The sequence below is a fragment of the Trichoderma aggressivum genome (assembly GCF_033847375.1).
Source record: "Trichoderma aggressivum f. europaeum strain CBS 100526 chromosome Unknown scaffold_059, whole genome shotgun sequence".
Lineage (NCBI taxonomy): Eukaryota > Fungi > Ascomycota > Sordariomycetes > Hypocreales > Hypocreaceae > Trichoderma > Trichoderma aggressivum.
This window is the reverse complement of record NW_026946425.1, coordinates 117-13,810: the sequence shown is the minus strand read 5'-3', so window position 1 is coordinate 13,810 and position 13,694 is coordinate 117. Positions and strand designations below refer to the sequence as shown.

General features: G+C 45.5%; 5 protein-coding genes across 5 annotated transcripts; 2 read left to right on the top strand and 3 right to left on the bottom strand.

Annotated features, from left to right (window-relative positions):
* Positions 1–245: 245 nt before the first annotated feature.
* On the bottom strand, positions 246–2,036 carry Triagg1_9769 (uncharacterized protein; the record flags this gene model as incomplete). The annotated part of the gene is made up of 4 exons (XM_062904763.1): positions 246–385; positions 447–797; positions 858–1,637; positions 1,721–2,036. The coding sequence occupies 4 exons, from the start codon at positions 2,034–2,036 to the stop codon at positions 246–248; spliced, it is 1,587 nt and encodes a 528-aa protein (XP_062751226.1).
* Positions 2,037–4,035: 1,999 nt separating this feature from the next.
* On the top strand, positions 4,036–5,232 carry Triagg1_9768 (uncharacterized protein; the record flags this gene model as incomplete). The annotated part of the gene is made up of 2 exons (XM_062904762.1): positions 4,036–4,769; positions 4,824–5,232. 2 exons carry the CDS (start codon positions 4,036–4,038, stop codon positions 5,230–5,232), a joined length of 1,143 nt encoding a protein of 380 aa, XP_062751225.1.
* A 1,219-nt stretch (positions 5,233–6,451) lies between these two features.
* On the bottom strand, positions 6,452–6,775 carry Triagg1_9767 (uncharacterized protein; the record flags this gene model as incomplete). The annotated part of the gene is made up of 1 exon (XM_062904761.1): positions 6,452–6,775. The coding sequence occupies one exon, from the start codon at positions 6,773–6,775 to the stop codon at positions 6,452–6,454; it is 324 nt and encodes a 107-aa protein (XP_062751224.1).
* A 1,002-nt stretch (positions 6,776–7,777) lies between these two features.
* Triagg1_9766 (uncharacterized protein) lies at positions 7,778–9,013 on the bottom strand (the record flags this gene model as incomplete). The annotated part of the gene is made up of 1 exon (XM_062904759.1): positions 7,778–9,013. One exon carries the CDS (start codon positions 9,011–9,013, stop codon positions 7,778–7,780), a length of 1,236 nt encoding a protein of 411 aa, XP_062751223.1.
* A 989-nt stretch (positions 9,014–10,002) lies between these two features.
* Triagg1_9765 (uncharacterized protein) lies at positions 10,003–13,407 on the top strand (the record flags this gene model as incomplete). Its single annotated transcript, XM_062904758.1, has 7 exons — positions 10,003–10,128; positions 10,200–10,533; positions 10,592–11,484; positions 12,205–12,514; positions 12,573–12,873; positions 12,912–13,062; positions 13,123–13,407. 7 exons carry the CDS (start codon positions 10,003–10,005, stop codon positions 13,405–13,407), a joined length of 2,400 nt encoding a protein of 799 aa, XP_062751222.1.
* Between the last annotated feature and the right edge of the window lie 287 nt (positions 13,408–13,694).

Below are 13,694 nucleotides of genomic sequence, written 5' to 3'. Positions count from 1 at the left end.
AAATAAATTATCATGCATCTAAACCCTCTAGATTAGCAGCCCACTTGTGTAACCCAGCAGCACTCATTTACTGGTCCGCACCACGACTCAGCACATGCAACAATTGACAGTAGAGAATTCAGCGTCTCATCAAGTTCTTTATCGCGATTGTTTAAGTGCACGTAACTCTCTCTATTTGCTCTTTTCTGTATCTCACCCCATCTCCAAACTTTCCCAACATCCGAACTCAGAACGTGACGTCTCTCTTACATACTATATTTGAAATGAATATTCTGCCGATCCGTCATATTGGACTCGCCATTGATTTTACCTTGATGTGCTGATTGTTCCGGCGTCATTCCCATCTCTTCAATAATCTTAGCCCTCCGTTTGTTTTCCATGACGTCTTGTTGCATTGTCAGCCTGAAAACGTGGTGGTAAAGGTACGTCCCATCCAGGAAACTCACAGTAAAATCGCCATGCGATGAATAGAGCAATAACCAGCCCATACATAATTCCACATAAAATGATTGCAGGAATATATCTGGGCGCCCACTCAGCTCGGAAAGTCTGGACACCAACAGCCCCTCCTATGCAGTACGCAATAAACATGACAGTGCCGATAACAGACTTCTTCGTTCGCCCAGCTACATTAGACGGGAACAAGGTCCACATCATCAATCCAGTTAGGCGGCTAGTAGCGGTCATAAGGTAAAGACCCCATCGAATCCAGAGCATACGTTTACCTTCCGTTGGTAACAAGCCCAAAGCTAACATACCAACAAAGCCCGGAATAGTTGAGATGATCATGAAAAGAACTAAAGCGCTTACAGTTAGCACAAATAGAAAGAGTACCAGCCAAGATGCTGTATCCTTACATCTGGTATGGGGCCACTTCAATGTCAAGATTCCAACGACTAGCAACCAGGCTATGGTCACGAGGTCCAGTGGGATGATGCACTTAACTATAGTCTCCAAGTTGCTAAAGCCAAATGAGACAAAGACAAGGTTGCCAAATGCTGCTGTGCCGCTATTAGGTAGAGAATTGGCAATATATGCAAAGAAGAAGAAGTAGGTTTGTGGATCCCGGAACGCATCCACGACCTGGTCCCAGTGCCATTCATACTTCTGACCTCTGTCAGACCCAATCTGGCTGCTGGCGACTCTGGCTGCTGCAATGCGTTTCTCCTCCTTCGATAGCCATCGGACTTCACTGAGCGTTCCTAGAAACAGCAGCGAGAAAAAAGACATGACTATTGTCCATGACCCTAGGAAAACACTAATCCATCGCCATGGACCAAAGCTGCTTGTGTGTTTCTGAGCAGCATTGCCAATGCCGTACATGACGAGTTGCGTTATAATATCTAACCCGCTATTTGAAGTGCTCCAGATAATGGATTTTATGGGATGTTCCCGACTGACATAGAAAGACGCCGTGAGGAGGACTAAAGCAGGAGCCATAGTACACTCAAGTAAACCCTGCAGGGATCGTAATGCCACGAGCTGGGTGAAGTTCTGAGCAAAGGCGATGCAAAGAACGACAATACCCCAGAGGAACAAAGAGACGAACAATGGCTTGTTTACACCAAAGCGTTGCATGAGATAGTTTGAGGGAGCTTCGCCGATGAGATAGGAAATGTAGAACGCGGTGGTCAGCCCTGCAAGCTGAATTGTCAGCTTCTTTATACGCCGTAGCATCATATGTTATTCCACGGTGTAACTTGTTGTGGGAAATGCCTACACGAAAATTGTTGACCAACAAGATTGGTATCCTGTGGCAGGCCAAAGGTTGCTTGCGTAGAGATAGACGTCTTGTCGGCCTGCTGAATGCCGGCACAGAGCCACATGAACGGCAGCAGAATACGGTCAATCTTTCGGAGAACGCGCTTATAATCAGCTTCAGTATACTCAGCTGTGACGGTATTCAAGACATTATCTTGAGCCTCGTCAACGTAGGCTGTATCGGTAATTCTTGCTGAGCTGCCACTGCTCGTTGTCTTCTCATCGGTAACCATTTCTTTGGTGGCCGTTTCTTTGGTGACTAATGGCTGTGTCATGATGCTAGATTATAAAAGAGTAGAAGTCATGTCAAGTATGGAAGATAAGTATCAGAAGTTTGTTTCTTGACGACCAAGCACTGGTATTAATACTTTCTACATTGACATCATAGTCTTGTTTTTTTTTTTTTTTTTTGCCTATTCAGCTGCCTCTTCTTTTTACAGCCAACAAAAGCCGACATGGCCTCTATCACTCAACAGTTTCTATCTAAATCATCACTTCTTTGTGAAAACTCGCTTCAATGTAGCTCGTTCAGTAATAGTGTGGAGGAACACGAGCCAGTTGACGTTACTTTCGGGTCTCATGCAAGGCCCAGATGAAGATCGGACCACTTTTCACAGAGAATTATCCATTGAGATGTCCACGTTCATCAAATTTTCTAAGCATTTCTTATATCATATTCAGCTTTCATCTTCAGTTTTCAGCTTGCATTGTTCACATCGTTACCAGGGGCGGCATCCATCTACCATTCCGTCATCGTATAATGAGCCAATCATGAAGCTAGAATCATCATTCGGAGACACCTATACTCAACTACCCATCAGTTGATCAGTGGTTTCAGGTTCCTGGACATCAACTTGCTTGCGTAGGGTAGTAGCATATCCCTACCCGTAGCCTGATGCGGCCAATTTGTAAGGCAGGCTAGAGATACTTATTGGTTGCAAGCGAGTGCTGCCCAATGGTGGACATGGGGCCTTCGCCAATGAGTACATGCTTATTTTCGCCTTACCGTATCCCTCACCCTAAACGGGAAGATCAAGCCAGCATTTGATAACAAACCCCGGGAGCCTGATGACTTGACTGCCAAGTTGAAATACCAGGATTATTCGACAACGTGCGAGATACAACACATTTCATTGGAGAAACAGTAAGCCCCTAATTCTGCAAGACAACCCTGTATGCTTCTTCAGCTTCAATGTCGAAGTAACATGCAGTCATATACGTTGAATGTTGGCAGTAGGATTCCAATAAGTGTAGAGCAGGTAATATATTGATCAAAAACCAGATGCTCATTAACATGAGGCCGCCAAGTAGTATCATTTAATTTGTTTTGTTTTATTTACTTTACTATTAATTATCTACTAAGCATCTTAATATGCAAGTAGCGCTGGTGAGCCGATTTGTGTGGTTGTTGTGTTTGGGCGTGTTGTCTCAAAATTAGCTAAATGTCCGGGAGCTATGTACGTATAGCCGCCCGACAGGATGACCACCATCTTACCATGGCATTTGCCACGACCGTTCTAGAACAGACATGGATGCCTCTGATGCATGTTCTTTTTCAGCTTTGTGTGACGCATTAACCATTTCCGAAATGACGTAGATCTCCATGGTGTTCTCGACTTACTGCCAACCCGAGCCATTATAATATCGCATGCATCAAAGATGGAGGTTCATAACATATGACCACAGCTTGGCTACCAGTGCTAAACATATTTTTCTTAAATTATATAGGCATAGTGGTTTGTCCAAGTATTTGTACATCATAGCCGACAAGATTAGGTAGCGGAGTAGGCGGTTAGAATGTGCGTGGGCAGCTGTATCAAGATACATGTATACATGCATATCCGTATCCCACAATGATACACGGCCAGTCTCACATGGCTTAATGATCTGTGATCAAAATAAAATCTCGTTGCGCACTTGATACAAGTTGATGGTTTGTCGCTGGGTGAGACAGCTGCGCGGTCAATATGCAAAAAGGCAGTGTCCGCGCTCAAGCGCATCGCCGAACATACAAGACTTTAGCCACCGAGTCAAGCACATACGGCCATGATAGTAGAGAATTAAAGGTCTCATCAAGCTTTCTTGTTGAGTTGGGCGTCTTTCAATTTTTGAACTTCAAGACTAAAAATCTGGAGTTGCACGATCCCGCATCTCGTACCCCGTAAAGCATGTAAGCACTAGAGGACTATGTCAGGGGCTGAAGTTTTCATCAATCGACTCTGACTTTAGCAATCCAACGCAAAATCCCCAAAGCGCACTTCTTGACCGTTCAAAATGGATAAATACACTTACCCACAGCCCCTATATCTTCTGCTCTTTGCCATTGCCATCTTTGAAGCTTCCCTTTTCTGTCTACCGCCGCGTTCCCTCTACCGCGCCGCAACTATCGCTCTGCTCGCGGCCGTGACCTACAGCTTCCAGCTCAGCCTCCTGGAATACTTCGCAAATCGTGCCTTTTTAAGTCTCGCCTTGGGCGCAACCTGGACTACATTCTTAAACGCGTTCGAGATCCTTATCGTGTCAAATGTCAGCCCTCAAGACCCCGGCCTTCACTTGGCCAACCCTGGAAACCCAACCTCTCAGGCATTTCGGGCAGCTACATTACCATTCCACTGGCGGCGCATCGGAACCAAGTGGCAGGTCAAGGCCCCAGCCTCGACGGAAGATGGCTCCATAACCGGGCGCGTGCGTTTCCTTTTCAAAACACTGGGCGTTCTAACCGTCTGCTATCTCGTCATTGACCTCTGCGCCGCCGGCCCTCCGCCAGACCCAAGTATGATTGCGAGAGAGAAGCAAACCATCTCGTATCTGTTTGCTTCAAACTCAGAAGACGTCGGGTTTCGGGTGGTAACCACCATCGTCTTCCTCATCAACGCAGCTCTTGGCGTGATCGGAGTCCACAGCCTTCTAGCAATTGTTGCCGTCCTCTGCGGTGACCAGCCACAGAACTGGCCTCACATCTGGCAGGGCTGGCCGAGTCAAGCGTATTCCGTGAGGAGATTCTGGGGGTATGTATGTGCGCCTTCTGGTGGTATTACTGCCCGCTGATTGAGTTTATACAGCAATTACTATCACCAAGGTCTGCGCAAGGCGCTCAGTGGACCGGCTGACTGGATCATTGATCTGGTTCTCCCCCGTGGTAACCTGATCTCGCGCTATTCGAGACTCACTCTGGCATTCTTTTTATCCGCATTGCTGCACCACCAGGCTGAGAGATCTGAAACTGGACAATTGATCTTCTTCAGCAGTCAGGCACTTGGCATCATGTTGGAAGACACAGTCTACAAGCTGTATAGTTTCAGCCCCATACAGCTCCCTCGACGCATCGAGCACGCCTTGGGTTATCTTTGGGTGCTAGTATGGCTGCTGTGCCTCGTACCGTACTGGTCTTATTCCACAATGCGCGTAATTGACGACCCTGTGAGGGATCAGGCAACCTTTGAGATCTTCAAAAAGGTCTTACCCAAGTAAGAATGTTACAATCAGGACCATTAATCCCTTGAGAAGAATAGAAAGTCTTCTACAAAGCTGAACAAGCGGAATTTGGGGTAGAGGGGAGGCATAGCTTCCCTATAAACTTCTTGTTGCGATCTCGTCCTTCGTAATGGGTTGATCCCTTGTAATACCTGGTTCCTTTGCAATGGTTGCGATAATTGCGATCATTGGCATTTTGTCCTGTTAGCTTAACGTTATAACGGATGGCTAAAGGTACTATTTATATATTCGGAATTATGTAGCTTAGAGGAGATCCATAGATACTACATGTAGTTGAGGTTTGTCCTCTACATGCCTGCTGATGCCTACTCTAGACAAATGTTAGCGTATGATTTCACCATGCTTATAAGCTTACGTTACTGAGTTAATGGTACATATGACCATAGGTAGAGGAGGATATGAAGTTTCGTCAAGCTCTTTTCTTGAGTTTGATGTCTTCCAGTTCCTGCATTTGTAGAATGGACGTCATCAGGTTTATGAGGGTGTCAGGAACGGCGCCCTCCGCTATTTCCTAGGGTTGTATTTTCTTCTCGTTGCCGCCGCCCATGGGGTCGCTGTGAAGCCCTCTGCGATGATCTCCCTGATCAATCTTGCATCTGAAGCCAGAGATACCTCGCATCGTGTGTGGTTTCCTTGTTGCTTCAAGTAACCCAGAAGCATCCCTCCCTATTTAGGATTTCGCTGGCGCCAATTAGCATGTCCCATCCCGTCTCCATACAGTCTGACAGTGTATCCCATGTTAATAGGGCAGCCGTATTCTGCGCGTATGGGATGTGTAACGCTACTTTCTCAAATTTTAATAAGAGATGAAAATCAAGGGGTGATCTGTCAACTCATGTGTAGTCATGGTTTTAGCTAATTCCACTGATTTGTATACAATTTCGAGTATAACCATAAACTATTCTGCGCTTTTCTCGGCATAACATTACTGAATGAGTCACCTGAATATACTCCGTATTCATCTAACAAGGCCCGACTACACACATGAACCTCAATGGTTCGCAGGGCGGTGAAGTAAATTAAATGAGTACTGGGCTCCGTAAAAAGAATCATACAAATTCACATTACTTTATGCTCCATAGTCGTGTAGCGGCACTAAATGAACCTGGCCTCCCAACAAAATATTGACGTTCCAGAAACTTGTAAGGAGAGTAATTTTATACGCCAAAGTGAACATATGGCACCCAAAAATGATTCATCCTACTTCGCGCCTGCCCAGCGAATGTCCAAGGTTGAGGAGATGTTGAGGGCGACTTAGATCATCGTGTGCTGTTAGATTAACGGCAATGGTAGCAATACTGATGGCTCGATTCAAATCGCACATAGATCGTGTCTGATCGAACCGCATGCCAAGCATTGCTCCAAGGTGATCCAACATGTGAGGCATCATAACATCATCTGCTTTGCTGATTGCGTATTCCATAATCTTGATGGCTTCATCAATGTCGCTCAGGCATCCGACCTGCTGAAATTTCTGTGCCAACTCCACCGCCTTGACCTCGAAGGCATGAGTTTGCATATGTATTTCTTGTTCAGTTTTTGCTTTTCTATTATCCACATGTTAGTAAAACATCTACTACAATATCTACTAATGCCAAGGATTTGCTGAATGACACTCACGCTCTCCCTGGCTGCATAGCTTCAATCTTTCCCGGAATGGGTTTATGTAGAAAGTGTAGGGGAGTTTGTATTTCTTATATATCAGGAATGTTCAAATAGAGAAGTTTATTTCGTCCCCTTGTCTAATTAACTTAATCGCGAAGCCGCTTTTTGTGGACAACAGCTAGATTGTGTGAGTCGTTGGGCTGTAATGCGCGATGCATAATAGACGGGCTGGAAGGCGATTTCCGTGAGGGATTCAAGCATTGAACTGTATTGGTTCTATTAGATTTAGGCTTCAAGGGATCCAAGGCTGCTAAGACGCTATAATGTTGGTCTAATTTCTTCCAAAGGATTAACACCCGCTGTAAATATAATACTAAACCGCTATACTAATAGCCTCACAAACACCTGGCCTACACAGTCCAATAGAACGGAGAGAGCCTTATTAAACTCTACAAGAGATGCCTAATGACGCAGTTTCGTAGTCTCTGCCTCATTGTTAAAAAGTAGTTCGTCGGTATTAGCAGCCTTTTAATATAAACTATCGAAGTTGATTATGGCAGGTTAAGTCTATATTAAAACACGACTTAAACAGAGGTTAACTGCATATAGTTATAGCTGCTGCGTAGTAGGTCGTAGTTACGCACAATACCCAGCTTCACAATTGAAGCCCCGCTCATCAGCATCGTGGTTGACGTCGCAGCGAGGCTCAGAGGAACAAGGAGGAATATGTTGCGGAGTGCGGAAGATGTGGTTGTCGAGCTGGACGATCAAATCTAACTGGCTAAGGCGGAGTTGCAAAAACCCAGCCCAAGGGGGCTCATAGGCCGGCCACACAAGTATAAAATATTGCTCAAAAGACATAATGTGTTTCAAATTCAAGAATTGAATGAACAATAAAATCGTTAATCAGACAATATTAGGTCAGACTTTGCCTATTCTCATTGACTAGTGCCATTAGGCGATCGTATGCTCTCTGATCGTCACCTTGGTTAAATAGCTCGACAGTTCTATCATGATCCACTGAGAGTATGCCTTCATCAGGATCCAGATGCATCTGCCTAAATATCTTTAGTGTTGAGTCTGCCTCTAACTTCTGACGCATAAGCTGAACAGCGTCGTTTTCGTCCCAATAAGGCATTTCCTCGAACAGAAATGGCGTCTTGTTGCTTCCAGCAAGTAGCTCAGTAAGGCGTGGCTTCGCTTCATATATCTCATCGAAGAACTTGGCCCAAGTCACTTCGGACCCTTGTTCGCTGAAGCACTCATTTAAGTCGAGAAACTTGAGGACCTGAGCATGACCTTGTATAAACGAAATCAACTCTTGGCAGACGAAGCAATTTTCTAAAGTAAGAGATTGTAAAAGAGGGAGATCGTCAGGCTTTAAAGCAAGCGGGATAGAAGTCAGGTGGCCGTTGGCGTAGCCGAGAGGATCTGAAGCCTGGATATGTAGATATTTCAGGTCTCTCATGTGGTGGAAAAATAAAGCGTCCATGTTGCTGAGAAATTTTCGATATTCTCCCACTGTATTAGTCCGGACTCCTGAATAATCTTCGAAGCCAAAGATGTTGACTGTCGCAGATTCAAGATGGTTAAGAAATTGGGGAAACGCATCAGTATGAAATGTAGATGTCCACATTGGGGGAAACCAATCAAGGATAAGCTCAGTGACGAAAGTATTGGCTATAAGAGCCTCCCAAGTCTCGTTCATAAGCGCCCGCCATTTCTCTCGCAGTTCCCTCACGCGCGTATAGCCCTCAACTTCCGAAAATTCGAACTCCAGATAGACCTCATTGGCTTCATTATCGAGGTCAAAGTCAAACTTCACTTTCACCGTTTGTAGGTTCGGCGTGAAGTGACCTTTCAAGACCCGGAAAGCTGCTGGTAGCAAAGATGGTGCCGTCGCCCTCTCATCTTGGTCGCATTGGCATGTAAATTCAATTGTTTTGGTGTACTGGCCGTAAGTCTCAGCGACAGTCAGTGCAAATGTTGCCGATGCCTCATCATTAGTTAATCGTATTGTTTTAAAAATTTCTGGCAATAGTTGGACTCTGTATGATTTGCATGTTGAACTTAGACTGATTCTGTCGCCAATATGGAGGAGCTTGATTATCTCAAAAGATAATTCGCCTGGGAGATCTAAAAGACACGCCATTTTAAGCCTATTTGGTTGCAGATCCAACTTTGAAATAGCCTGGGACGTGGCGTCACTTTAAATAGATGGCTCGAGTCATGGCCATGCACGAGTTAGGATATCGCCGAATCCGAGAAAGGCCGTCTTGCGCTAGGCAACGTCGACTAGTCTGGAGATGTTATATTGGCTAAATCTTCGTCACGCTGTCTCTGCTGAAGAATAGCTTTTTGTCAACCAACACACATACAATCAGGTGGAGCCAATCAATCAAGAGCATAACGCAGTCACAAGATCCTTCCATAATTGGCGAATGATTTACAGTCCTGCGTTTACATGGCTATTGAAGTCAAACAGGGCTGTGATTTGGATACGTTCTCATCGTCGTGCATACTAAATTAACCTAAATTCACTACGACACTGTTTCGGAATCCACATTGATATGTATCTTTTATCTTGCAGTTTTTGTTTATTTATTCTAGCAATACGTTAAGCCATAGGACTCTTCATTCTTCGGCCTCTTAGGCAATTATATGTAGTGACTGGGCCAATTTAAGATATCTAGCACATTGAAGTCTAAAAAGAGTGCGAAGAGGACGGATGTTTCTCTCTCAACGGTAAACTGTAGAAAAACCAAGAAGAGATGTAACGACGTGAGTCTGCCTATGACACCCACATCCCAATGGGCGCATTTCTGGTGGCGCAGTCGTCAGGCAGGATGTGCCCCCCTGCGTAATTCTCCGAAATTAGACGGTAAAATGCGACCAACAACCAACAACCAACAATCGACAGTAACCTCGCCAACTTCTACGAAACTCTACAAAAGCTGAGAGCGGTAAGACGTGCAGATGGCCAGTCTCTGGCATTCTCCTTGCTTCGTCAGAATAACCACGATGAAAATGCCCCAAGACAAGTCTGAGAACCATTATTTCATCCTTTTCGAGATGCACTGCTCACTCCTGATGGCGTTGGCCACTTTAACATCACCTTTTCGAGGGGTCGCAGCTCTATCGATGCAACTGACGGAACGAGAGATACCGGCCGTCTTTTCTCTTCCTGTAGATTATCGCCCCGTCTCTCAGGCGAAACTGCAGAAGAGGCACCCATCTCCTACCGTTCAAGCGGACACCATCATTTACGTACGTTGAGTTTGACATGATGACTCGGTTTGGCCGTCTCCTATCCTGACAAGTATCGCTTTAATATTCAGGAAACTACCCCCTTTGTGGAAGTGAGTGTCGGAACACCACCGCAACCAATAGGGCTGGCAGTAGATCTCCAAGATGGTTTCATGGCTTTCCTCGTGCCGAACACCACGAATTGTGTTTCGCTGTCAAAGGCAACCTCGGCACAATATAATTGCGCTGCCGACGACTATTGCGCTCTCATGGGCTACTTTTGCCCCGCAGCATCATCAACCATGAAGTCGATACAGCCCTCGGAATCAGACCCGGAAGGCCCCGTCAACGCGGATGTCGTGACTGTTGGCAGCCAGAGAGTAGATGGCGTCCACATGTGGCTTAACGATATCTCTCCAGGTGACTGTGAGTATTCCAAACTTGGTACCAGAGGCCGAATTCATTGACCTGAGGACTTTCTTAGACAGTAGAATGGGCATTGCGCCAGGCTCGCCCTTGCTATACCTAATGGTTGACCGGGGTTTCATCAACTCTCCATCATTCAGCATTTGGAACAATGCATCTCAAAATAATCAGGGCCATCTGCTCTTCGGTGGAGTTAACAAGGCAATGTACAAAGGGACGCTTCAAGCGTTTCCTCTTTCGGGGCCAAATAACAACGTCAACGTGCCAATCGCAGCAGTTGTTGTGGAGAGTGGCGACAACAGTACAGCTGGTCCAGCAACCACAAGACACAATCTCGCCGACTCAACGACAGCAGTATTATCTACAATTGACACCTTCACTTTCTTTCCTAACAAAACAGTACAGCAGATTTATGCCGATCTTGACATCACTCCGGTGCTCATACCGAGCTTCAATGCTTCTATGGGTATTGTCGATTGTGCCAGAACACATTCTGAGAATCGCACCGTTTCCCTGGTGTTTGGTAGCGCCACGATTTCAGTACCTTGGAGTGAACTATTTCAGTCTTTTGAAGACAGTACCTGCGAGTTTACCATCGTACCATACAGGCCGGACTTGATTTCCGGACCAGGCAGTGAATTACAAATCGGCGCTGCTTTCCTTCAACACATGTATTTGGCTGTGGATTACGATAACATGTTCGCCGCCGTGGCGCCCCTTAATCCCAACCCAGGCCCGGATAATATTTTAGAAATTGGGAACGGGACACGAATTCCGGACGCAGAAGGGGACTTTCCAGCTACCATTACTCCGTACGAGGCACCGACGCCAACACAAACTACAACCACAGGGCCCCTGCCAACATCCACTACAGCTTCAAAAGCACAAGCCGTAACATTTACACCTAGAGCTATGGATATAATATTTGGGGTTGGCGGCGCAATACTTGCAGTATTTTAAATAATATCATAAATTACATGGACTTAATGAGCACTGTTTACAAGACCTGTAGATAGACTTGCATAGCCACACAAGTGCCCCCAATACAAGGGGTAAACTCTATTTCACAGCCATGTGTGTTTTTCAAGATGCGCTGATTCATTTACACGAGACCTTCATCTCAAGAGACATTTGGGCTAAATGATTTATGATGGAGAGCTGATGAGTTACCTAGGACCCACGATGTCTCTAATACAATATAATGATTCTCCTCCGCAAAACGAACTCTACAAGAATATAGAGACTCACGACGCAGCCTTCTATCTAAGCAATTACAAGGCCACACAATTTATGAATTGATATCCGGAGTCGAAGCCCACAATTCCATCATGGCATCAGCTCAGAATAAGAAGACGTCCAGTCAGCATGCTACTCAAGACGATGGTTTCTAGGATTGTAAATGCATATAATTCACCGATTTCATATTCGATCGCTATTAGAGCCGTGACGAAAAGTGACTCTCTGCTTAGGGCTGAGGCAAGTCCCACTTACCACCAGAGTTTATTTCTCAGCAGCAGTTTTTCAATACAGTTGGTCAAAATCCAATCCACAGACCATGCAAAATCCTTGCAAGCGCCAGTTTCTCCGTCCATACTATCAGCCTCTACTTACCTAGCCTTGGTCGATCTCCTAGATCTACCTACGTCTACTAGATTTACCCATGTTTTCCAGAGACTTCGAAGATCCATTAGCCAAACACATATTGACCCAATACCCAAGCTCTTCCAACCAGTTCCTACCACCACCAGCATAGATCCTGCCCGATGGAGGGCCCTACAGTCCGACGTGGACAATATTCTGAATGACTATGCGGGTTCGCCTGTCCCGGATCAAGATGACACCCCCAAGGTGTTACGAGCATTTCTTAAATACTTGTGCGAAGAGGCTAAAACGCTCTTGATGCAAGAAATCAAACAGTTCAACGGAAAACTAGCATTGAGGCAGCTCCGCAATTGCCTCGTCGACTCAATATTAAAGAGTAGTAAGTCATATACGATCCAAATTCCCACCTTCAATTTCGTGCTAACATAAAATTGCAGTGTTAATAGCCGGTGGCAAACAGCCCAAATCTCTTACGCCGTCCCCCATCGTCATCCCCGGCCCAACTGTGGAGGAAAGCCAACATCAACTCGAGTTGAGGAGCAACCACACTGCCGTTAAACAAGCATGTTTGAAAAGAGACGGTCGCCGCTGTGTTCTCACGGGCATGGTCGAACGAGTTCATCTCATGAGTATACCGACGCAAAATCGTGGAGGCCGGTGGTTTTGCAAACCCGAATGTGCACACATCATTCCCTTTGCTTTAAGCAAGTTTAACCCGAGCTCTTCACAAGAGGTTTCGTACGCTGACTGGTAGATGGGCTGAGACCAAGGCCCAGATCTGGAGGGCGATTTACCGATACTTTCCCTTTGTGGCAAGGGAAAATCGGACCCGAAAATATCAACGCCCCCGACAATGCTATAACTCTGAGGTCAGAGGCTCATATGGAATTTGCCAGCCATCATATTGCTGCTGAACCTGCAAATATGGTACTACCTATATCTTGATGTTACGCACGGGATTACTGCTAAATCTCTGCTGTAATTTAGGAACACAAATACCCTGTCCATGATCTCGACGCTGTTACTTCCGTAGCTCGAGATTTATCAAACACTATCACTATGATGCAATCAGACCCAGCAGTTGTGATGCCAGCTCCCGATCTTCCTAGGTTACACTACCAAGTATCAATGATCCTGCAAGAGAGTGGTATTCGAGAGAGATATGAGAGGACCAAGTGGGAGAATGAGGACAACTTGATCGAAAACATTGAGCCTGATGGCTCCACAGATCTAGGGAATATCCTGTCTAGCAAAATGCTAACAGATATCTAGATAAGAGACTGCATCTACTACATCTACTCATCGATACAGCTGCCAGAGTTTAATAGTTTCAATGACATTAATTCAATAAATGGCTTCAACATTCTCTTCCAGGGTAACATCAATCTGATGGTAGTATCCATCTAATTGCAGTTCCACCATAATCAAGCATCTCACCCAATCTCCCATTCAAATCAACCACCTGTGCCGGGTAACACAAGGCAAATTACAAACGGGGCAACTTTCCACGACAAAGATCAATTCAAATCAAATCAGTAGAGTTGTCAATCTCGATCGAG